Source organism: Glycine max, chromosome 1 (assembly GCF_000004515.6).
Source record: "Glycine max cultivar Williams 82 chromosome 1, Glycine_max_v4.0, whole genome shotgun sequence".
Taxonomy (NCBI): Eukaryota; Viridiplantae; Streptophyta; class Magnoliopsida; order Fabales; family Fabaceae; genus Glycine; species Glycine max.
The window spans coordinates 57,384,070-57,409,220 of NC_016088.4; the positions used below are offsets into that span (position 1 = coordinate 57,384,070).

At 33.5% G+C, this 25,151-nt stretch overlaps 4 protein-coding genes across 12 annotated transcripts; 2 read left to right on the forward strand and 2 right to left on the reverse strand.

The window, feature by feature from the left end:
- The first annotated feature begins 161 nt into the window (after window positions 1–161).
- On the forward strand, window positions 162–7,454 carry LOC100808698 (5'-nucleotidase SurE). Of its 7 annotated transcripts, XR_005892433.1 has the most exons (13): window positions 173–405; window positions 490–584; window positions 661–725; window positions 1,113–1,156; window positions 1,791–1,868; window positions 2,123–2,276; window positions 2,909–3,082; window positions 3,312–3,371; window positions 3,439–3,553; window positions 5,441–5,523; window positions 6,306–6,346; window positions 7,048–7,150; window positions 7,240–7,454. XR_005892433.1 is itself a non-coding variant. In XM_003517529.5 (10 exons), exons 1-9 carry the CDS (start codon window positions 275–277, stop codon window positions 3,547–3,549), a joined length of 912 nt encoding a protein of 303 aa, XP_003517577.1. In that variant the 5' UTR covers window positions 162–274; the 3' UTR covers window positions 3,550–3,553; window positions 5,441–5,650. The 7 variants fall into 7 exon arrangements, 2 of the variants coding, with proteins under 2 accessions (XP_003517577.1, XP_040873510.1); XR_005892432.1 differs by having other exon boundaries at window positions 7,048–7,454; XR_005892431.1 differs by lacking the exon at window positions 6,306–6,346.
- Window positions 5,134–8,703, reverse strand: LOC113002174 (uncharacterized). Of its 2 annotated transcripts, none has more exons than XM_041017579.1 (4): window positions 7,924–8,703; window positions 7,447–7,592; window positions 7,149–7,233; window positions 5,134–6,296 (listed from the first exon to the last, which is right to left on the reverse strand). In XM_041017579.1, the coding sequence occupies exons 1-2, from the start codon at window positions 7,994–7,996 to the stop codon at window positions 7,477–7,479; spliced, it is 189 nt and encodes a 62-aa protein (XP_040873513.1). In that variant the 5' UTR covers window positions 7,997–8,703; the 3' UTR covers window positions 5,134–6,296; window positions 7,149–7,233; window positions 7,447–7,476. The 2 variants fall into 2 exon arrangements, with proteins under 2 accessions (XP_040873513.1, XP_040873512.1); XM_041017578.1 differs by having other exon boundaries at window positions 7,438–7,592; window positions 7,924–8,701.
- A 2,518-nt stretch (window positions 8,704–11,221) lies between these two features.
- LOC100809773 (HSP70 family protein) lies at window positions 11,222–14,050 on the reverse strand. 2 transcript variants are annotated; one of them, NM_001357373.1, is made up of 2 exons: window positions 14,016–14,050; window positions 11,222–13,127 (listed from the first exon to the last, which is right to left on the reverse strand). In NM_001357373.1, exon 2 carries the CDS (start codon window positions 13,124–13,126, stop codon window positions 11,411–11,413), a length of 1,716 nt encoding a protein of 571 aa, NP_001344302.1. In that variant the 5' UTR covers window position 13,127; window positions 14,016–14,050; the 3' UTR covers window positions 11,222–11,410. The 2 variants fall into 2 exon arrangements, with proteins under 2 accessions (NP_001344302.1, XP_014632929.1); XM_014777443.3 differs by having other exon boundaries at window positions 11,261–13,127; window positions 13,748–14,040.
- A 4,226-nt stretch (window positions 14,051–18,276) lies between these two features.
- LOC100810304 (vacuole membrane protein 1-like) lies at window positions 18,277–24,637 on the forward strand. The gene is made up of 8 exons (NM_001255200.3): window positions 18,277–18,513; window positions 19,045–19,256; window positions 20,519–20,597; window positions 20,882–21,181; window positions 22,117–22,253; window positions 22,999–23,115; window positions 23,779–23,961; window positions 24,112–24,637. The coding sequence occupies exons 1-8, from the start codon at window positions 18,444–18,446 to the stop codon at window positions 24,289–24,291; spliced, it is 1,278 nt and encodes a 425-aa protein (NP_001242129.2). The 5' UTR covers window positions 18,277–18,443; the 3' UTR covers window positions 24,292–24,637.
- The last annotated feature ends 514 nt before the right edge of the window (window positions 24,638–25,151 follow it).

The following is a 25,151-nucleotide window of genomic DNA, read 5'->3' on the forward strand; positions in this document are numbered from 1 at the left end:
AGATCAAAATAAATTTTCAAAAAAATAAAAAGTTAAATTGAACTAAAATCATAAGATAAATGATCAAGCCATTTGACCTTTGAACCTATTGGAACAAGATACATGATTAAGCCTAATTAATGATCTTATATGATAATATAAATTATTCACCATGATAACATCGAATTAAAAAATACTAGGAAATTTCGCGAAAAAGAAGAAGAGAAAAGACGAAGGGATTTGTATGTGACACTAATAATATCCGATCATCTAGAACGCAGGCGTTGAGTTGAGAATGGAAGGAGGGAAACGAGGCACGATTCTGGTCACCAACGACGACGGTATCGATGCTCCTGGCTTAAGAGCATTGGTTCACTCCCTCGTCAACGCCAACCTTTTCAACGTTCTAGTGTGCGCTCCTGATAGGTAGTAGTAGTACTAGTACCCTTGGCCTTGATCACAATCCATTATTTCTTTCTTCCGCGAATATAATGTGATCATTTTTTGCAGCGAGAAATCAGCTGTTAGCCACAGCATCACTTGGCTCCATCCAGTAGCTGTTAAGCAAGTACAGATCGAGGGAACCACCGCATTTGCTGTTTCTGGTTTGTTTCTCTTCCTTTTCCCGCTGCAACGTCATCGTTTCACATTACAATTCACTTCTTACGTTTCTCTTCGCAGGGACTCCCGCTGATTGTGCTTCTCTAGGGATTTCCAAAGCTCTCTTTCCCACAGTACCTGATCTGGTATGCATCTAGTTTTGCATTTTCACATTTTGGCTCCCTAATAATCTGCTTCCAGCTTATTTTCAAACAATTCAACGCAGTAAATGTTGAATTGTTTGATCTGATTAGCTCACCTAACCTAATGAGTGTTGAATGGTTTGATCCCATTACATGACCTAACCCAGTTACTAGTGAGTGTGTACTGAAAGAAGACTTCTATTTATAGGTTATCAGATTTCCAGCTGGTTTTTTTAACCCAAATAATCTGCTATTCTGCAGTGCTATAGACTTTAGTGAGCTTTTATTTATTTATTTATGATCTATTTGACTAAGGCACGCCTAATAAATACATAAATAGCAAAAAATGATCCAGCCAGTTGCTGATGCGTGTTATGTCCATTTGCACAGGTGGTCAGTGGCATAAACAAGGGTAGCAACTGCGGTTATCACATGTATGTAGTATCTTTTCCTTCCACATGTCCTCAACTTTTCAACTTCTGAACTGCAAATGAATCCTTTAAGAATTTAAAATGAATGCATGTTTGCCTAGAAACAGTGAAAGGGAGGCACTGATGCAGTATTTGAAGCCCTCTTCCTTTGCTAGGAGTAAGCAAGTTGTTAGTCAGGTCAAATTGGTGTTGTCTGTTTGACAATTATCTTCATTAACCTTTTCTTAGTCAGAAACTTTATGTATGATCAAGTGATCTATATCAATTTGATCTTAAAATCTATATATTATGATCTAACAATAAAACTTGTTTTCCCATTGGAAATATTGTAATTTCCCCAAACAATTAATTTCTAGGCTGCTTAAAATCCTGGACCTAATAGCAACAAATGTAAATTAAGCACATTTAATACAAGTATACCCTTTGAAAAGTTTTCCATGGACTCCAAATGGAAATTGCCATTATCATTCTAAGCATTGAAAAGATAATGATGATTGCAGTTCCTTGAATTCTGAGATGCAGCTCTTAATTATGATTTACATGATAGGAGTATTTCTTTCCATTGTAGTTGCTTCAGTAGTTATTACTTCATGAAGAAACTTTTGCCCATAGCTTTACTGAGTAGGTCCCTTTGCAGTGTTTACTCAGGCACTGTAGCTGGAGCTCGAGAGGCCTTCTTCAATGATATACTTTCTATCTCCATTTCATATGACTGGTATGGCATATTTGCAATATGCTTCTGGTATGGTATATTTCTGGATTTATCTTGAATATTTGTTCTGAAATTAATTTTGAAACCATTTTGTTAGCTTATATAATTGTGAGTTGTGACTTATAACTGAATGAATGTCGCGAGTAATGTGGCTCATTGGCGTTTTAAGCTATTCCAACATTCTTTCATTTATGTCCTACTGTGGCAACAGCTTTTCGTTGACCTGTTTGACCATTTGGAGGTTACTTTATATCCAGGGTTAAAGGAAAGAGTAAGCTACAAGACTTCACCCTTGCTGCACAAGTATGCTTACCTATCATAAGCGCTCTACTGGTTGAGACAAAGAATCAAAGCTACCCTAGAAAATGTTTTTTGAATATAGACGTGCCAAACAATGTTCCTAACCATAAGGTATATCACAATTATATTTGCAATCTGTATGTTTAATAAATGATTAATATGATATAGCCAGATGGGCTTGTTTTGTGGATTAATCATCACATAGATTTATGCTGTGATGAAACAAACATGATACAGGATAATGGAGGATAAATTAAAATAATAGGTTTTTTTCCATGCTTTATTTTAATTTTTCAGGAATTATTTTAAAGTATTCCGTTGTTATTTTCGGTAGTTTTACAATAATATTGTAGAATTGGTATCCTATAAGAATAAGGTATGCCTGTTAAAAAAGAAGGTTATGCTCTGTTTAAAGTGAGAAACATAATTTTTTTACATTAATATTGTTCCAACTAGAGGTAGAGGTCAATAGATTGTTTACAAACATGGTATACGATAGAAAATTATGGTGTTGTTTGATCCATGTAATTGAGATTTTGTTTTATCTACTTGTCCTTTGTATTTTTGTATCCTAATATTGAAGTGAGAAATTGCCTATAAAAAAAATTGAAGTGAGAAATTGTATAAATTCAAAGGGCTGCCAATGCTAACTTTGCTACGAGCCTCGGAGAATATACTGTTTTGCTTTGTCATGTTATCAATTATAACTATTTCTTGGTCGCTGTATATGTCTCTGGGAAAAGGGTTACAAGCTAACTAAGCAGGGTAAAAGTATCATCAAGACTGGGTGGAGGCAAGTCACATCTGAGACAGAAGGACCAAAAATGTCATCTGATATGACCAATACAGATACAGAAACATCAAAGAATTTTGACTCATCATCTGCATCACCAGAACATCTTTTGTTTGCGAGAGAGGTGGGATAGTTTCCTTTTTCTTTCTTTTTATTTACTTGAAATACTCTTATTGTTATATGTCCTACACAGCTGAGACTGTAAGCATTCAGTTTTGTCATCTTCTGAAGTAGACGTGATCACGTGAAGCTATATGGAACACTAAACGTTCTTACTTGGATGGACATTTCCTAACCCTTCCCTCCTCTTTTCCCCAAGGAAAATGATGTGGTGATCTTTTTATCTCATGTAGGTAATAGGTTCTGTACTTGATGAAGATGATACGGACTACAAATGTTTGCGGGAAGGATATGTAAGTACATATAAATTTGAAAAAAAAAAATGAATGCACAAATACTAAGTATTTTCATTTTTTTCAGATTACTGTTACTCCTCTTGCTGCTCTCACTCATGTGGAGGTAGATTGTCAGGCCTATTTTAAGAATTGGCTACAAAGTGTCCCCGAACTCCCCTCGTCATCATCTTTATAATGCTGTAAGTCCTATTACGTATTTGTAGTTTATATAACAGCCTTGATTGTAATATACCACTAGCAGTAGTTGGTTTAAATTTTAGCATCCTTGCTAGTTAAGAATGATTGTTCTTCTGAGATGAATGGAAAATTTAGGAAAATTTTAATATAATGTTTTTAAATGACACCACTACAAATGACATTGAGAACCAATTATACCTAGTTCATATAAGGGTTATTATAAACATACATTTACTTTATTTTCTATCTCATTTCCACTCCATTTTTTTTCTATTCATCTCTTGTTTTCCCATTACATCACTTAGTATATCTATCACTTTCTCTCTCTCTATCTTTTCTTTTTTCTTCTATTTCTCTCTTCTCAACAGTCCAATCCACCCCAAAATGGGTGCACATTTATTATTTTCCTTCATATAATGCCTATATACTTGAGGATTCATGGATTCATAGGTTTTGTCATTGCATGCCTATACCATTACTACCAAGAGTCGGTTTGATACCCCTATAACATTAGGAATGAACAAAATTTGGGATGGGTTTTTTCAAATACCTTTTCATATTAAGCTCATCTCTAACCAAGTGATTGGACACAAGTGGTTAATGTGCTAAAGTTAAGGTCAAATGGTTCAGATAGTATCCAAGTACTATCTTTGGCAGAAACAATTCTTGGTCAGACTTTACTTACCTCCTGATCGAACTTCAGATTAGTCAGGGTCTCTTTCCTCTAATGAACTGGAGGGTTAAGACCAAAAAAATATTAAGCTCCTCTCTAACTTCTCCATCCTCATTTTTAAGGGTATTAACCCTAAATTTGCATCACCAAGGACAACTTTTGTTGTCATTGGCAAAAACCCAAGTCCCACATTGTCTACGGATAATGCCAAGATAGATTATATAATTGGGGGCATCCCTCACCTTACAAGTTGGTTTTGTAGGGTTGAGTTAGGCTCATAACCAACCATTCTAAGATGGTATGAGTCTATCGCCAATTTAGAGTATATATAAGTGGGGGCATCCCTCACCTTACAAGTTGGTCTTGAAGGGTTGAGTTAGGCCCATAACCAACTATTCTAAGAAAGTTGAACATTTGTCTGTTAGGATATGACCTCAAGATAGGACCTATATACTTCTTATGAATGTGTTCCTTGTGTGCATCTATTACAATTTTTCTGAGTACTGCTGCAACCAATGTTCATGAGCGAACTAATTTTGTTAAGTTTTGATCATGCATAATATAAGGAATTGCTACTTTTTTTCGTGTGGATAAAAATAATGATGATATTATTGATGGAATGGATATACAAATATTAAAAACTGTGATTAGACGCATCACAAGAAAAGGTCATTTAGTTTAGTTTTATTAAAGTACAACAAATATGATAAATTATAAAAATACATTGTACCAGGGTATTGATATAATCAGTTGTTTATTGGAAGCTACACCTTGGCAATTAAACAGGGAGGTGACATGTTCAAATAATTAGGATTTGGCTCTTTTAAAGTAAATCTTTAAAGAAAAAAGTAAGGAATCTAAACTGCATTGTAATATTTAGTTATCTACCATTCACCAAAGAAAAAAATCTAGTTATCAACCAATGCTTTTCTTATTGATGCTTGAGATTTCTTACTTTTTCCTCTAAAGTTAGGGACTCACTTCCTCACTTTAAGGGTCCAACTCAAGTAATTACTATGGTTGCCTTAATAAGCATTTACACGGGCACATTCTGTTCATACATGTCAGTCTCAATACAATAGTCAAAATATTATAGCTCATACTAGTTGCCTTTCATGACTCCCAGTTTAGTATCATTTGTCATGTGATCAATCATAGCATTGCATCATTTCTCTTTATTCACGGGTTGTGACTTGTGAATGCTTTTTATTTGCAGATTCCTCCGGTTCACTGGAAGTGATGCCAACTCAATCTGTTGCTAAATCAATTATTTTGATCCTGAGCAATTTGGTTGCTCCGGTATGCATGCCATTTCTCCATTATTATCATCGGGCAATAAAGACATCTCAACAGTGTTATATAATTGAATGAGAGCTTAATTTCTGGAATCTAACAAGTAATAACATGCCACTCATTTTTAGATTAATATAGTAGCAATTCTTAGTCTGTCTTCATCCACATGATTTGCACAAGTTGTTGCTTGAATGAATAACAAAAGAGGGGCTAAAATGAAACTTTGGCCCTTATTTGTATTTTTGGTTTCAGTTTGGTCTCCAATGTCTAGAAAGTTTTACTTAGGTCTCTTAAAGTGTCTCTGTTAAGTTGGTGTTTTTGCCAGTTTACTACACTAATTTTGTTTTTGCATTGTGAGATATGTCACGTCAGTTAAAATTAACATCGTGCAAAAAACTAAAGAAAGGCCCAATTTGGTCTATTAGAGACACTTTAAGGGACCAAAGTGTAACTTTTTAAATTTAAGAGATCAAACTAAAACAAAAAAAAATACAGATAAGAGATCAAAATTTTGAATTTAGGTACATTTTTATATTTTTCCTAAAAAGTATTATTGCTTAAAATGTTAACCTAGTCTCAGCCTCATAGGTGTGCCCAAGTTTATCAGTCTCCCAGTTGGTTTATTTTGAAACAAGTTAAAAATAAATAAATTTGGCCACATTGCGCTTTTGTTGTTCACAACACATACCAGGGACCATGGTAATCTACTAGGAGTAGTTCGACCCCATCATTCCAGGCCTCATTCGAGCAAGTGATGGTGATAAAATGTTTTCATTTCCCTATTGCAGAAAAAAGTGGTTCAATAAACTTACAATTTAGGCTTCCAAAGGTTAGGATATCGTTTCATTAATCCTCCAAATGCTTTTATCATTAAATTAGTTTTTCAAAAATTAAAGCATCATTATATTAGTCAATTATAAATTTTCACCAAATTAATCTTGAGAATATAAAATTATTACCATATAGAAGATTCAGATAATGGTACAGAAGGACAAATTTAGAGAAAATTTTATGAAGGGCTAATGTTAGTAAAATAAAAAAAATCTTACAAGGACAAATGCAATAATACTTTAATCTTTGGGAGATTAATTCAGTAACCAATTTTTTTAAGGAGCTAATATTATCTTAATTTTTATAAAAGAATCTTTTCACATTTTACTCATACACATATTAAGTGTTTAATTTTCTGTTTTAGAAGAAATATTTTTGTAAATTGTAAACTTTTTTTTTTGGGTACAGAGTAAGTTATAAACTTTAAAAGTATTTTAACAAAATACCTTTTTTCTAAAAATCAAATTGGAGTATACAGGGACTCATGAGTGCTAATATAGTCTCATTTAATTTATAGAAAAGTATTTAATAAGTTATACTTTTATATGTATTTTAATAAATTTAAGTCATAACATGTTCGCGTAACTATTTTAAAAAAAATAAGTGAGATGATATTATAATAACCAAGCTTGTGTGTATAACATATTAAACTCCACACACGAGTTTGTGCAAATTAACTTTTTTTTTTTTCTCTTGTAGGTTGTGCTATCCATTCGAAATAGCTTTCACGCGTCAACTTCAACAAGGAAAATAGGAGAACAAACAACCATTTCAACAACAGCTTAAATTAGACAGCTTACCAGTAAAAACCCTTATTGAGGACTTAATAATTTGTTTTTCAAAGGCTAATTTATTCTTACTGTTACTGAGCTTGTCCCCGCCTTCCTACAGGTTTTGAAAGCAGGTATTAAAGAATTTAAGGAGGAAAATAAAATATGGATGTTTAAATAAGCTCTTAATGGATGCTTCAAAAGACAAAAATAAAATGGACATCATTCTATGTGTTGTATGCTAGAAAAGTTTTTAAAAAAAAGGAAAAAAAAAAGAAATACACTGTGTATGGACATCATAAATATTTTATGTATGTACATTACGAACTTCGTATCGATTCTGTTTTGTGCACAGCCCTCATTTTTTCAATGGCAAAGAAGAAGAATGTGATTCCACTAGTATTGACCAGAGGACGTGCACGTCTTCATAGGGGCAAGATTTGACATCTTCATATAGAATGTATATCCCTCTTCCTGAAATGTTTAGGCAAAATTGTGAAAATTTGAAAGTGAGTGGAAAGAAAGAATTAAATAAATGATGCATGCGCCTAGCTAATAGGATGAAGGTAGAAAGGGAGAAGTTGAGTGTGTGAAGAAAAACACTTCTTAGAATTCTAGGAAATCTCATTGAAATGGCAGGTGAAGGAGGAGGGAACTGTGTTGCATGTAATTGACTGTTTCAAGAATTGAAAAAGCTTTTGTGTTAAATATTACAATATGAAGAGGAGAGGAAAAAAAACATTTCTGTGAAAACCAGCATGTTTAAGACAATAATGCAGCTTGTGGAATGTGTGATGGAACGTACTCTTCTTGTGAGTGGAATGCATCTGGAACCAAAGCTTCTTGAGTGGAGAGATGAGGGATTGCAGCCACCCCATTTGGTGAAGTGGGTGTGGCTCATGCAGGTGTAACAAACTTGAGAAGAGAAGAGAGCAAGAGAGATAAAGAGGAAACCTCTATAGCCTTTTGCTTAAACAAGAGTGAAGATTTTGCTAGGTCGCTTTTTCATGTTTTGGGACATTTTTACATTCCCTTGCAGGCCAATCATGAAATTCACATTTGTTGCTGCTGGTACATTGTCCCTTTCAAACCTCTTATCCCTTACAGAAGAAAAAGAAAACACTCCACCAATCAGCTTTGCATCTCACGTTTTCACGACCATAAAATAAAATAAAAAAGAAAAAGAAGCCTCTCTTGGTATCCATTTTTTTTAACCTTTCCCAAAAGAGTGGTGGCTTATGCCTGAAGATAAACTTCCTTTTTTTCACCAGCATTTGGCATCTATATACATTAGGCCCTCCTCTTGTATTTCAAGCAAGTACGATCTCACTTTTTAAGAGTCTACAAGAAGGCACACGAGGCTTTGTTTCTTGTTATTTCCACCTGTTCCTCTAGGGTGCCTTACAAGAGTGAAGACAATACTCAGGAATGTCTTGGTGACTCAGCTTAGACACATCACTCACATGAATGATTTGACTTACCTCATATTCCATTAGAATTGAATTGCTCCCGTCCACCCACACACTTTTAGTGTGTGTTTGGATACCATTGAGAATCAATTATGGGACTCAAAATTGTGGTATGACTGGAAATTTTGAAGCAACTACTTGTAGCTTCAGCTTTATCATGAAAAGAGAATCGTTTTTTTTTAAACTCACCACTTAACCAAACATGTTATAACTTTGTTATGCATCGCCCTCTGCTCCCCCTCACCCTCCAACTTTTAATGTGTTTGGATATCATTTGGGAATCGATTATAGGATTCAAAATCATGGTATGACCATGAAAATTTTGAAGTAACTACTTGTAGCTTCAGCTTCACCATGAAAATAGAATCAATTTTCTTTAAAACTCACCGCTTAACCAAACATGGTATAACTTTGTTATGCATGAATTATTGTCTCGAGACTCCTAATGGGTTGGTACATACCAAGCTATCAATAGTATCAGTGTGGACAAGTCTTCTTAAAATTGAGAGAAAAGAAAACATATTAGTGGGCCTACCATTTCAAAGTTGAACCGCTTGAACAACAATGTAGTAGAAAAATAAAACAGAGCAGCTAGCACATATAGGGTAAAGTTTTTTAACAAAAAAAATATTTTATACGATTTGGCCATTTTCATATAAAACTCAAATGCTCTTTTTCCAGAGTAGATTCATTTATTATACAATTTTTTTATTTGAGAAATATATATCTTTTTTATTTAAAAACCATTTTAAACCTTTTTGAGCCTTAACATTCTCTTCTCCATATTTTTTCTAAAAAAAATCCATATCTTTTTTTTTTTAAAATTTCAATTCTGTTTATAATGCATTATTAAAAAAATTAATTTTAAATATTTACACAAAATAACACGCTGGTAGCCATTTATTTCCAAGCGAGTTTGTTTTTGAGTTGCCTGTTGCTAGCCTTGTAAATACAAGGAGTGTTCAGTCCATCCATGGCGTTCCCTTCTGCAGTTTGTGCCATCAGTGATAGATTCAAGCGGGACAGCGTATTTTATTTTTTTAAAGAACAAAAAAGTTTTTATTTTATTTTCTTACTCAATTGATTTAATTCTAAAATCAAATTCAATCGAATACTACCTTTAAACAACTTTTCTTAAATTTGAAAACTGCTAAAATTCAATCGATTATCTGTTAGTTGAGTTTTTTTTTTAATATAGTAAAGTATTTAATTAAAATACCTTAAAAGTGTAGAAGTTTTTTCTTACACTATTATCCAATTACGTATCATATCATATCATGATATTTAATAATTTTATTAATTTTTATAATAATTACCATAAGAATCATAAGAATAAATTATGATTAGTTGATTTTGTAAAAAAATTTATAGTATAACTTAATCATATAAAATAAAGTAAAATGAAGTATATGTATACAATAAGTTAAACTTGTAAAAGTTTAAATTTAATCTTCCTACTCTTAAAAAAATCAGTATTTTTTTGTCAAAGATTTAATAAAAGTAAATTAAATAATATTTAATAAATTTTAAATTATTGAAATTATCTAATATTAAAAAAATTGAATTATTAAATATTCTTTAACATTAAAATCATTTTTAAATTGTTAAATATTTGAGATTATTTCTAATGTTTTTAAAAAATAGTCAACATTATTTTCAGTAAATTTTAATATTGAAATTTTAATTTTTAAATATGAATATAAAAATAAAAATGTTCCCAAGAAATTGAAGTGTCCCGTCCAAACTAAGAATTTAAAATTTTATATGAATTTATTTATCCAAACAAATTAGTTATAAAGTAAAGGAATTTTAAATAAGAACAATTCAAATATATGATATTTCAAATTTTTTAGAATTTTGAAATTGTATTTGATAGCAGAGGTGGTGATTTTTTTTTAATTTGTTTTCTTCCTATAGAAACTAGTAAAGCAAAAAAGAATGGAACATAGAAATTCATCAAGTCTTCTGGTTCAAGTGAAAGCTTGAAGAATTATTCGAAATATTTTCTTAAAGCTACAGCACAACATTGAGAAACTATAAGCACTGATCTGCCATCATCTGATCATAAACCAAAGGAGGAACACCAACTTCCACGGTTCCATCTAGCATTTGCATCACCTGCTTCATTGAATGTCTAGGAGATGGACTTGGATGAACACACCATAGTCCAACCAAGGCCATTTCCTCAAACCTCTTAAAATCATTCAGCACTTCTGAGTCATGTCTCACCTCTCTAGCTCTAGTTTCCTGGACACCACACACCTTAAAACCCAATTTGAAAGAACTAAATGAAAAACAAATGGACTCAGACCTTACGCTAACCAGACCGCATAAGCTTGACACCAAAGTGATAATTTACTTCGATTATTTGGCTCGAATTGTACAGGCACTCTCCCGCTAATAATTTCATAATGACGAACAGTCTACATAAAACTGGAACATTGGCGTCTTTTCCAAATAAAATGATAGCACTCCTACGAAAAAATAATTTAAGATCCTGTTTCGAATTGCTGTTAAACTTAAGTCCTAAATGTACTGCCAATAAACAGGGTTCAACATCAATTTCTCAAGTGATATACAATATATCTATATAATCAAGGTTGAAGTTGAAGGTTTCCCAACTACCGTCAGCATGTTTTAAAATTTCCATTGAAATCATTTTGAACTTAAGGCTTTTGGAACGCATTGTTTCCATTATTCTAGGTACAAAATACAAACATCAGACATGCCATGTACATCAACTTCTATTTGCCGAAACAAACACAAGAAAACAACTAAAAAAAAAGGTACAAATACAATGATGTTGTGTAGTAGTGTATCACTTCATGCCTTCTTCTGGAGAGTAACTAAATCCAGTGTGGCACCATAGGTTCTATTTAGAGCCTCGGCGCACCAACCATGCCCATCATCCACCGTTGGCATCCTTACCTCCATAACAGGAATCGCAGGTTGGCGAGAACCAGGCATCACAACACCAGCTAAAACTCTTAGCACGTTTGCAGCGTCTATGTCCATGCACACATTGATTTCTGGAACTCCTTTAGGAGCAGCAGGTATTCCCATTATCTTGAAATATCCCAATAGGTGGTTTTCTTCTGCCTTTTCACCCTCTCCTTCATAGACAAGGATCAACGCCTCAGTTTGATTGTCATGAGTAGTTGTGAAAACTAGCTCCTTCCGTGCTGGCATTGTAGTATCCCTCGGAATTACAGGGACAAACTTGTTCCCATCAGCTCGAATCCCAATGGCAAGAGGTGTAGCTTGGATAGTTAACAAGTCCAAGTTCCCAAAGGGATCATTGACGCCTGAAGCAATAGCTCCTTCCACTGCTGCACCGCAAACAGCAGCTTCTAAAGGATTCATGCCTTTATAAAGTTCCTTGCCTTTACATACGTTAGTAACAAGATTTTTCACCCTCGGGATGTAAGAACATCCGCCTACAATTATCACATCATTTACTTCTTCAACTTCTACCTTGGCATCTTGCAAACACTGTATGATAAGGCTTTCACATTTCTCAAACACCTTTCTGTTTACCTCCTCAAACTCCTCCCGGTTAACAGCCTTGCATATCTTCAAACCATCTCCCAGGTCTACATCAACCTGAACGATGGTCTGAGAGGAAAGCTGGCGAATTGCATCCTGGGTTGCAACTCGAAGCAGGCCCATCTGTTTAATTTCTTTGACCCCATGGTTCTTAAATAGATTTTCAGAATTTGGTAGCAGATGATGCATCATATTCTGAAGCAAGTCTTCACCACCAATGGTACTTCCTGCCAAGGCTTTAATCTGTGATACTCCACCCGCTGTAGCAGTGACAGCAACATCACAATAACCAGCACCCATACTGAAAATGAGAGCAATTTTCTCAGTTCCACTGCCCATATTCTCATGAGAAGTCTGCTGTTGTTGCTGTCCATATAACAAAGCCACAGCTGTTGGTTCAGGCATCAACCTGAGAACATGAAGGCCAGCCATGGCACAAGCACGTTCTATCCGGGTTAGCTGAAATCGACTGAATGAAACTGGGACGGTAAGAACCACATTTCTTATTCTTCGTTTCAGCTGAGCTTCAGCCATTGCTCTTAATTCCACCAGAAATATTGCCAGGACTTCTTCTGGAGTCGTGGATCTCCACATATTGTTCACTAATGCGGCAATAAATGGCCGAACGCCAATGTCCAAAGTCTGCACTAGAAATGGGAGATTCTTACATGCATGGACAACAGGGTCAGTATCAACTCTTCCAATCAAGCGTTTCATGTTGAAAATCGTGGCTCCAGACAACATCTCGTCCTCATGGGAGAGTTGACTGCTAACTCCACCAGAAGGGATGTTATCTTTGAAGGTTACATATGATTTCATAATCTTTTGATTCCTTGTGTTCTTCAAAAGCTCCACTTGGGAGCCATTCCACACAGCAACACTACATTGTGATGTGCCAATATCAATGCCAATTGCTATTTCAGGAAAAGTAGACGATTTTTCTTCACCAGTGGTTTCACTGTCAGATGTCACAGTATATGCAGGTTCCACCATCCTGCGTTTAACAGAGAGAAGCAAGTTGTGAGTTTTCTCCCAAACATTATAAACTGTTTGAGTTCATAGCTTAGAAAAGTAACAGTCTATTCAGTTATCATTATTTTTTATGAAATTTTCATTATGGGAAACATTGAGCACTCTAGTCCAAAAACCACATGACCATCGTAGAAGTGAGGAACAGAGCATATATAAAAGAAAAAACACAAGAAACATATCAGCATGCGATGATTCATGATTGAGCACGAGTCATCCATTCTGTAGCTGTTAAACTAGACTTTTCTTGAAATTTGTGTAGATAACGTTTCTAGAAGTAAATTTGCATCATACAAGTAAATTCATATGTAAGTTTATCACAAAAAAAATCATACATAGTTACATAATCTTCCCAAACAACCACACGAAGTAAAATAGGAAACATTCTGATGTCGTTCGTATTTCAGTTCCTTCGTTGATGAGAAGGAGGGATATCCAACATACCAAGAATATCACCAAAAGTACTGGTGTGAAAAACTACAAAACAAATTCCTCGCGGGTCTTCTTACAAACATGTACACTACAAGCTACTATAAAGAGTAATTTCAATTCCACTCAATCTAGAGCAAAAAAACTCGCACTTACAATGCATTATTCTTTCGACGAATTTGAATAACACAAAGGGCCTAACAACGAATCTCTTTCTCTAATTAAGGTAGTTAAGTAGCATCCAGGGAACGAATCCTCATCAAGCACACGGTTAAAACAAAAGATAGATAAAAGCAGTTCAAATTCTTATTATCTTTTGATACATTTCGACATCAAAGTGAAACTGCGTTTGTAGTGAGAATGTGAGCATAAATAAAAATAATAATTAGCATAAGAAAAGAGTAGTGGAAGAGGTGAAAGTAACCTGAGTGGCGCAGCAGCACAATGTGAGAATGAGACGCAGAACCGACAGCTTCATATAACTAATACTAATACACCACTCTTCAATGTTCTAGACCCTCCCAGAAAGTAACCGTCTAATGTCTAATACTTTTCTCTGCATTTTTTTTTATATCTATATCACATTTATTTTAATTTTTTTGTACAGAAATTATATTACATTTATTTAAATTAATTAAATAAAATAATTACCAGGAAAATATCCAAAGCCAGTTTTTTTTTTCCCTTTTTAGCTGAAAACTGAAAATAGTTTTTAAAAAACAAATAACACATTATTTAAAATTTAACAATTTGTTGGATATGTATATCTTTTACTACATGCTAGAAGTGTCCAGACAGAGTCCTGTGGGTAACGTGGCTTAGTCCAAGGAACGCATGGTATGGTATCTCTAATTGTTCTTTTCTAGAGTATTCTTTTTCTGATTTTGATCTTGGAAGCAAGGTAACAATAGCAAAACAGTTTATTCACAAAATTATCTACTTCAAAAAATGTAACCAGAAGTCCAAATTGGTATTGTTGACTATATTTGATAGCCGTGAATTATATAAAGATGCATCATTGTTTAAGAGTGTTTAGTTTTTTTTATATTGAGAATGAGACTTGAAACAGACTGATGGAGTAAAATATTCCATTAGTTAGTGTACATCTTCAAGTTTTTTTATTTTTTGCCTGATTTATTGTTATTGGCTGATTCTGCTGGAGTGAACTTGTATAGAGGTTTTTAGATTTGAAGGACGGTCTCTAATATAAAAAAATTGGTATTTCATTGATTGAGTATTTAGTTATCATATTATTAATTAGAAATATTTATTTATGGTAGTACTTTACAAAATAAATTAGTTCAATATAAAGACATAATTAGATCGTATAAAAAATTCATTAAAATGCATCCAAACTAAACTAAAAATTAAAATTGAGTAAAAATTAAACTAAACTAAAAAAATTGAATAAAATTTAAAATTTGATATAGTACAGTAAATATAAAAATAGAAGAGGTTAACAGTTATCTGTTGTTCAAATTCAATGTAGACAACATGTTCAAATCTAACAGTAATCCACAATCCATCTGTTTAACCTAAGCATTGGGCTTTCTCTCAGTAGTGTACTTCCATTTCATTCTGAAGTTTGGATCAGTGGACCAAAAAGACTATAGCTGAAAAACGAGCTTATTAACGAAGGTAAACTCCACATTCATGGAAAGGACACGGCTGAAAACATGACTGCAGCGAGCGAAACTGGAAATGTTCCTGAACAAGGATGTTACTGTAAATTGACTCCTGACTGAATTCAGCAAATTAATAACAGTTAGAGAATGAATCGCTCTCTATATGCTCCTGAACTATGGAGCTTTTGCACATTTTGGCATGGCAGCATAAGCAAACAAGGAAATGACCATTGTGATTTTGCTCCTCACTTGCACAGGATATATAGGCCAGTACCATAGGAATAGCAATTTTGCTCCTCCCTCAATCAATTAAGCATGTCTTTAGCCAAGTAATTTATTTGCCTTGATGTAAATACTTAACTTTCTTTTAGTTTTCAGAAAATGTATAGTTTATTTTTTTTAAGTTATTTCTATGTATCAATAATGTAAAATAATTTAATATTATTATCCAATCATAAATTACCGTTTAAATAAATTATTTTATAAATTAATAATGAAAATTCATGCTTATTTTATGTTAAACAACTAATTAATGATTCCTATTTTTCCACATCTTCTCCCAAAAAGAATTATTTAATTTGAAACCAAAAACATCTCTATATATAATAAAAAAGAGTTGATATTGTTCTTTGGTTGTTTAAGACTAAAACATGAATGTTTCAAATATAATTAGTCATGCCTTAGCATGCATGCGTAACCGGAAAAAAAGAAAAGCATGCCGTAGCGGTTAGATTAACTGAAAAAGGGTATATCGTGGTGTGAGGAAAAAAAAGGAGGGAGTGAAAGAGAATAGATGAAAAATTAGATTAAAATATTTAAATTACAGCTAAGTAAAAGAAAAATTATTATTTTTTAATTATTTTCATGGATGCGTTATTATTTGAAGAAAGAGAATGTACTGCTTCCATAAAATACATAACCTCTAAATCTATGATTTTTTAAAAATATATCTATTTCCAACCAACTTACCACTTCATGCACATCTTTGCTATCTTCTCTGTCTTTCTTTCTTCCTCTTCTTAATTTGACTCCAACCAAACCGTCCCTAAGTTTATCATCACATCCATGCATGTAAACAAATTTGATTGTTTCAAAGTCTATCATCACATTAGTATCAGCTTTGTGGTGGTTATTGAATGAAGTCAGTGAGTCAGGTAATCATGTGTTGGATGGGTGGGAATGGGATGTTCCAATTCCACTACCAAAAGTCTTCCACAATGAGTCTTTTTCTTGACTCTCACTGATGATATAGTTAAAAAATATAAGTTTAATCAAAACACATTTTTGTTTTGTAAATATTCGTAAAAATGCATGATGCAGGTTCAAATAAATTCTGCAAAACTAATAAACTATTGTAAAAAAAATCCCTCAAAAAGAAAAGTTGAAATAAACTTAAGCAAATACATAACAATAAAATTGAAATTTACATATAACAATAATTAACGTCAATTATATTATTTCTAATAATGTGGACACGGGTCCAGATCGATCCGAACATAAATGGGAAAAAAATAAAACTGGGTGGCTTTAAAATCATGGGTTCAATAAATTATAAATTTGATGATATTAGTTCTATAACAAATTTGTAACAAATTTGAGCATGTCGAATTTGAATTTAAATAAATATAAATCAACCTAAACCAATATTATTCTATTTAAAAATAAAGTATGTCGTTAAATTATATAATTTCATAATTTTATAACTTTTATGACATGTAATTCTATAATTTTGACTTTTGATGTTGTTCCTAAGTTTTCTATCATTTTGTTATAACTAATATAATTTCTAATGTCTTGCACGGGTATTAAGTTTAATTAAACTTCATAATATATATTTTTTATATTATTATATTTTTTAAGTTGTTCATTTTTATATTTAATTAAAGTAATAATTTTATATTACTAAAGTTATGATAATTTATTCCTTCAATTTTTTTTAATTTACATATGATTATTTATTATTATTATTATTATTTTGTATAAAGTGTATAAAAATAGATTACTATTAACAAATTATGTTGATAATTCACTTATGATTCTATAAATTAGATTTATTCCTTCATTGTTTCCGCCATACAAACACTCATCTCACTTCATCTTTTCTTTGTTTGTACACGGATGCATGCACAAATATATAAAATTTAATCAAATGAATTAATTTGAGCGGCATTTGGTACAAAGAATTTTTAACTTCACGAGAATCTAAATTTAGAAAATGTATATTTGATTTATTATTTAAAAATAATTTTTTTTTAAATATTTTTTAGTGTCATAAAAACATCATATTATTCTTACTAGCTCATCTAATACAATATTATGTTATCCTTATTAAAAATTCTCATATGATAGATAAAATAGATTTAAAATTTCAAATAATGAAGTTGCATACAAATTTATCTCAAGAAGTTATTTCACTAAAAGAATATTTTCGAAAAAAAATACTTATATATTTCGAAAAGTTCTATTAAGAAAAATCTTTGATTCTTATTAAACATGTATAAACATTCCCAATATTGTTTATCACCAAACAAATATATATAATTACTATCAAAGAATCAACTTGAAAGGTTGAGTTCAATCCTTGATTATGTACAAACATCTCATGATGGAAAGGTTGGGTTCTTTCCTTGATTATGCATGTTTACACAACTTGTTGATTTTAGGATTACTATGATGAGATTTTTCTTAATTGGTAGATTAGAAGAGTAATGCAAAACTAATGAGTAGAGAAAGAAAAAAAATGTTTATGGCTTATCAATATTTTAGTTATTTTTATCTTTATGACCGTGTCAATCACATATGAGTCCATAGTTAATTAGGTTGTCACTCATACATTTAAACATGTTCAACATTTTTTTAACAAAGTTAAACGATATCAACTAATAATTAAAGGAATAAATCTGTTGATGACTTATAATTTCAAGAATTGATTTGGTGACTTACAATTTTAAAGATATGGTTAATGGATTGATAGTTCACAAATTCAAAAAGTAATTAGTTATTTTTTAGTAAGTTGAGCCATGATTTAAATATGGTCATAACTGGGTGATAGTAATTACCACCTTGATCTGATAATAATATCTGGGCCCGTAACAAACTAAACTAGGGCTAGAAACAACCCGATCTTCACGCAAACCTCTGATCAATCCACGATTGATTTTCATTTTCAATGTTATTCTCCTTTGAAACACTTGCCCCGTAGCTGCAAAAGCTAAAACACTTAGTGAATGAGAGCAATAATGGGCTCTGGAAATATACGACCTTCTTCTTCCGGCTGCTCTCACTTGTCTATCTCCGGCAAGTCTTTTCATTTTCTGCGTTTAATTGTTTCTTCTTAATGCCTGTTTTCTCATATATTATCGCGTCGGATTTGCTATCAATTCCCTTTCCTCGGTTTTTGGATCTGTCGATTTATTTGTGTTTTCCTAAAGTTTTGGTGATCGTGTCGTGTGTGGTGGAAGATTAGAAAGCATACACTTTGTTTGGATTTTAGTGTCTCGGTTTCGCGTTAATTTGGATGGTATTAAGGGATAGTTTTTAAACAGGCTGATAGGGAAAGGAAGTGATCATGACTTGTAATGTGAGATTGTGAGGGGATTTGTTATGGGTGAAAGAAGATTCACAAAGTGTTTGTTTTGTGAAAAGGGGGATTGACAAGTTGAATAATTGAATTGACCTACTTACTGTTTTCTTTGGCGCAAAATGGGTGCGGGGGTATTCAATTGAACCTATTTTGCAAACCTCGCATGTTTTAATTTCTCCAAACAAATATTTGCTCTAAGTTTTTATTACATCCCATATGCTGATTAATAAGTCTTCATTTTGTAGAGCTCCGCGAGAAGCACCATTGGGAGCTAGAAAATCTGACACTAACCTCACAACCTTTCAAAACATTGAAATTCTTCACATTAGCTGTTATTCAATACATCAAGAAAACATCATTATATCTATTGGCAAAAGGTGGATGGGTTATGCTTTTCAGTGTTGCGGTTGGGACTCTCGGCATAGTGCTGATGACCCTTGGTTGCCTCCATGAGAAGGTATTTGTATTCAGTCAGTAACATATGCATGATAGTTCTGGATCAAAGAGCTCTCCATTTATTTTATTTTTTTGCAATTTATATGCAATATATTACCTTGGTAACATATATCTACAAAACCAAGCTCTATGAAATATGTGGTAAAAGCAGAAAACTTGTAACATAACCAACCCAAGTGTTCATATTGATTGATACTATTGGGTGAACATTATGCTAGTTAGAATCAAATTTCTTTTTGACTCTACAAACTATATGAAGGATCATATTTTTTTATAATTTCAATCATAATACACACACATGTTAAAGTTGTTAGGAAATTCGAGGGGAGGAAACACCCACGAGCCACCACATAAGGGAATTTGACACCACACTTTAACCCAAAACCTTAAGGCTCGGGTTTATGGGTCTTTTTTTCACTTACATAGTGTTCAACTTTTTCACTTTTTGCCTGATATGGGACTTCACCTCATACTTGCAACCCAACAATCTCCCTCTCAAGTGTGAGTCTTTTTCACATGGTAGCCTTCCCCTCGAGCGGAAGTCATCCACGAGTATAGCCATTAAAGCCCACATGCTCTAGCTACTTGCGGTACTTGCACTGCCGCTCTATCTGCGGGACACGCTGCCTGGAGCATCGCCAGGAAGACTTTCGAGACAAGGGATCCCCAAGCCAAGATCCATCGTCGCCATCTTACTCGTCTGAGCCGGTGTAAATCTATCCGGTGTTTACTCCCCTCGAATTCCCCAACAACTGGTATCAGAAGAATTGGTGACCGGCTCAGACGAGTAAGATGGCGGTGATGGATCTTGGCCTTGGGGATCCCTTGTATCAAAAGTCTTCCTGGCGGTGGGTCCAGGCAGCGTGTCCCGCAGATAGAGCGGTGGTGCAAGTAGCTAGAGCATGTAGGCTCTAATAGCTATACTCGTGGATGACTTCCGCTCAAGGGGGAGACTACCATGTGAAAAAGACTCACACTTGAGGGGGAGATTGTTGGGTTACAAGTGTGAGGTGAAGTCCCACACCAGGCAAAAAGTGGAAAAGTTGAGCACCATATAAGTGAGGAAAAGACCCATAAACCTGAGCCTTAAGGATTTGGGTTAAAGTGTGATGTCAAGTTCTCTTATGTGGTGGTTCGTGGGTGTTTCCTCCCCTCGAATTTCCCAACACATGTTAAGTAGACCTTCATTTTTTTGGTAGTTCTTTTGTTCATTTTTGTTTAGATACTTACCTGGAGTCCACAAATGCCTGTTCTTTTTTGCAGCATCTTGAGGAGCTTCTTGAATATTTTCGCTTTGGGCTGTGGTGGGTTCCCCTTGGGGTTGCTTCTTCAATTGGTCTTGGTAAGCAAAATAACTTATCCCCATAGTCAGATGATGATTCCTGATTGTGTAATGCAGGGTTACTACTTACTAGGTGACCACAGTTGCTCTTTTAGGTAGCTTGTGTATTTGAACATAAAGAAAAACAATTGCTTGCAATATATAGATTTTACACTTGTAATTGTAAGGACTTATGATCCTTTTGCCACATTCTTGATCATGGGCCATGTAGTCAATGAGTTTGCATTTTCCCTATTACATATCAATATGGGTAAATTGTTCTTTTATCCTTTTATTTGGTTCAGGATCTGGTTTGCACACATTTGTCCTATATTTGGGACCCCACATAGCACTGTTTACATTAAAAGCCGTGCAATGTGGCCGAGTTGATTTGAAAAGTGCTCCATATGATACGACACAATTAAGTAGAAGTGCTTCTTGGCTTGATAAAAACTGTTCTGAGTTTGGGCCACCATTATTCCAGTCAGTATATGATTCACAGGTTCCGCTTAGCAGCATTTTGCCTCAAGTTCAGCTGGAGGCTATTCTATGGGGTATTGGAACAGCTATAGGGGAGCTTCCTCCTTACTTTATCTCCAGGGCAGGTACAATGCATCTAGTTTTATCACTGCCGTTCCCTTACTCTAACAAAGTCACTGTTAAGTTGATTTTAATCCTATACTATTGAGAAAATTGCTTACCATGGGATATAATTCTATTTAGTATTTACCTCCATTAGCAAATGATAAAGGAAACAAGGTAAAATGTGAATAACTAATGGATGAAACAATTAAAGGGTTTGGCTGTGTTTTTGGTTGGAGCAGTAATATTATGAATACATCCTGATGTTTGAATGCTATAGTATGTGAGAGTACTCGTATTTTATACCTGTCTCCTTTAATTTATGTCATGTAGGCCATACAACTAATCTTATAGTCAGAATTGACATGACTTGTGACTTACTATATCAGCATCTCGATATCCTACATGTCTGCAAAGAAAATTTTGCCTGCAAACTGCACAATGATCAAATTGTGGATTTGGTATGTTGAAACATGAAAATATTTTTAACAAAAATTATAATAATTGATTGTTGATAAAAAAAATTTACAACCAATCCACATGCACACTTAACGTAATTATCTTTTGTTGTCAAATACTCTCATTTTGATACAGGTGCTTTGTGATCACTGGTTTTTAATGTCTTCCGTTAATTTCTATTGTCCATCTTTTATGATTTATCTGGCTGATTAATTTGGTATTAGTTTCTCCCTCCATTCTATTTTGATTGATTTGGTACAGATTAAGATAAAAAGTACTCCAAGACAATAGTATTTTATTAGGGGCCAATTTTATTAAAGTATCCTTACTCTAAATTTCGATAAATGTATTATCAAGTATTTCAAGACAATATTTATTAGGGGGAAAATTGGAATAGATGTTTAAATATTTTTTTTGTTAACTCAATCAATTTGGAATGGAGGGAGTATTTTATTTAGAAGTTGGTCTGTGCATGATTCTAATCAAAATTTTCATTTAGCACGCTTGTCCGGGAGCAGAGTAGATGCCATGGAAGAACTGGATAGCGAAGATAAACGAGTCTTGAGTCGAATCAAGTGCTGGTTTCTATCACACTCGCAACATCTGAATTTCTTTACTATTCTAGTGCTTGCTTCGGTTAGTATGGACTTAATGCTTCATTTCCAGCATGGCCTATTATTATTTGCTAAAATGTTTATAGTTTCTTTTGCAAAGAAAATTTCTTGATGTATTGCTAGGATTTTAATAATATTAGTGGCCTTTTGTATTTGACAACTTCCTGAGTTGGTTTGTTAATCCTGAGTCCTGACTCGATCATGAAATGATTTTTTTCACAGCAATAAATTTTGTGCACCCAAATATGAATGTAAATTGATGATTCTCCTTAATCCTATCTATGAATTTGACCCTGTTTTAAAGATTCTTTCCATAATGGTAAATTCTGTAAAACATGGTAGTTACTTCCTTTTGGGTGGGAAGTGGTGAAAGTGGCTGTAATATTTAGCATATAAAGTAGAGTTTTCTGTAGTGTAAGTTTGGCAGGACAGCTTGTGCTGATTAGTCAAAATCTTTACTCAATTAGTACTGTTAGGTTTCTCTATTGTTGTCCTGCAGACAACAGTCTCATCCCTGTAACTGCTGATTGGGTTTTGCATCTTCATAATCCATAGAATATAAATGAATACTATTCCAATTATCATGCATGAGGGTACTGTAGTGCATTTTTTAGTTCTGCCACTGCTCTTAATATAAAATATGGGATTTAGAAAATATATTAGCGGTTAGCAATTCCTTTATTTGAGGTGCATCCTCCTCTAAGATAGAATTTATTATATATACTTTATCAACGTGTAAACAGCTATTAACTGAGATTATATTTCAGGTTCCAAATCCTCTATTTGACCTTGCTGGCATTATGTGTGGACAATTTGGCATTCCATTTTGGAAATTTTTTCTTGCAACCTTGATTGGAAAGGCAATCATTAAAACTCACATACAGGTTTGCATAAGTTTGGACTTCTCTTGTTGTCCCCTTACAGTCTAGATTTTGTGGAGTGTAGGCAAGGAATGAATGGTTTGTGTTTGTGGGAGCAGCCTGATCTTTTTTTATATTTTATATATACTATCGTTGTGCAAACTCTCTAGTTGGTCTTCCCCATAAATATTTTAAATGATGCAAATGCAATATTTCTTTTTATTTTAATTTTGTGACTGCTGTTAACCTGCATGATGAACTTTGTAATGATTTTTTACCATTACCAATATTTTTTGTGACCTGGCACATAATAAAGGGGTAAACAAGAGCAATGTAGATTAAATAGTTAAATCAAGCATATACAAAACATTTCAGTTCTCCAAAGATAAAAGTGTCATCATTTTGATCCTCCAAACAAACACATTAAAATGGTACTTCAATGTTTAGTTTTGTCCTTCAATGCCATTTTTTTTACCTCAAATTAGTCCTCCAAAAGAATCAATTTGTTGTTACATTGATATTGAAGGACCATATTTTTGAGAACCAAATTGATGGTGCATGTAAATTTGGAGGACCAGAATAACTGAACAAGCCTTTAGTCTTTAGTAAAATAAAATCCATTCTGACACAGCTAACATTCTATATCTACAAATTTTGATTGATCTTGTATGTTTATTCATTTTGCAGACGATATTCATCATCTCAGTTTGCAACAATCAACTTCTTCATTGGATTGAGAATGAATTTATTTGGGTTCTCAGCCACATACCTGGTTTTGCATCTGTCTTGCCTAGAGTGACTTCTAGTCTCCGTGCAATGAAAGATAAGTATCTGAAAAAAGATTCCCATCCAGTTTCCCCAAATAAGCAGGTACCTTTTGACTGCAATGCTTCTACTTTGATTTGAATGTTAAATTCCTCAATATTTAGTAACAGTCTCAAAATGTTGTTGATGTCTTGGGTATATTTCTAATTCATGCTGCTTCATTTTCTGGAAATTATCTCATGTTATCATCTGCAGGGGGAAAAGTGGGATTTTTCTTTCACTTTAGTCTGGAACACTGTTGTGTGGCTCATGCTTATGAACTTCTTTGTCAAGATAGTGAATGCAACTGCCCAGAGGTATCTGAAGAAACAGCAGGAGACACAGCTTTCTGCATTAACGGAAAAGTCTACCCCAACAGACTCAGACGCACAATGAATTGTTTATGTTCTGCCTGTATTGCCCTTTTTTATGCGGGTTCTTCTGCAAGCAGAAAGTTGAAATTCAAATTACAGCAATTCCTTATGTCCCCATAGAAGTTACCCGAAAAAATCTGCATTAGATTTCCTGCTAGGAACTTCTATAGGAATGAATAGTTGGCAACTAAAGTTGCAACTTTTATTTTAATTGTTTAACTTTGGGGCAACCATTGTTTGGATTTTAGATTTAACCCCATATTAATTGCTTCTCTAATGGAATTATGGGAGTTCTATTCTTTTGCGATGGCAAGACAAATGATTAGTTCCTTCATCTCTCATTAGTAAACAACAAATTGTTCTCTTTCTCTCTCGCCCTCTCCCCATCAAGCACTTTTGATAATTTCAAAATTTTCCAGCAATTTGACTGTGAGATGTTATGATTCGTGTCTAAATCAGTTTTCAATTTATGTTTAGTGAAAAGTAGGTCTTGTCTTGTCTTACTTCAGTGAAACTTAATGCCTTATTGGCAAGTGAATTGGCTAAAAAGGGCAAAGCCACCCGCGAAATTAAGTTGCCGTTTATTATCTTTCTTTTGAAAAACAAATGGTTGGTCCATTTGCTTCGATCTGTTCCCGTCAAATTTTTCCGCCTCCACTTTTTGTTAATACTGCTGCTGCAGTAATGCACACCCTCGTCTACCTTTAACGCTCTCATCTTCTATTTCTTTTCAATGGATTTCCAACTTTTTAGCCCCATAAAACGGGAATCTTATTCTCACCTTCTAAAATACAACACTTTTAAGTGAACTTTTTATTATTGACTGAAATTTATTAAGAATTACAAATTGAGTAGGTTATATTCCTTATTTAGTAAATTCAT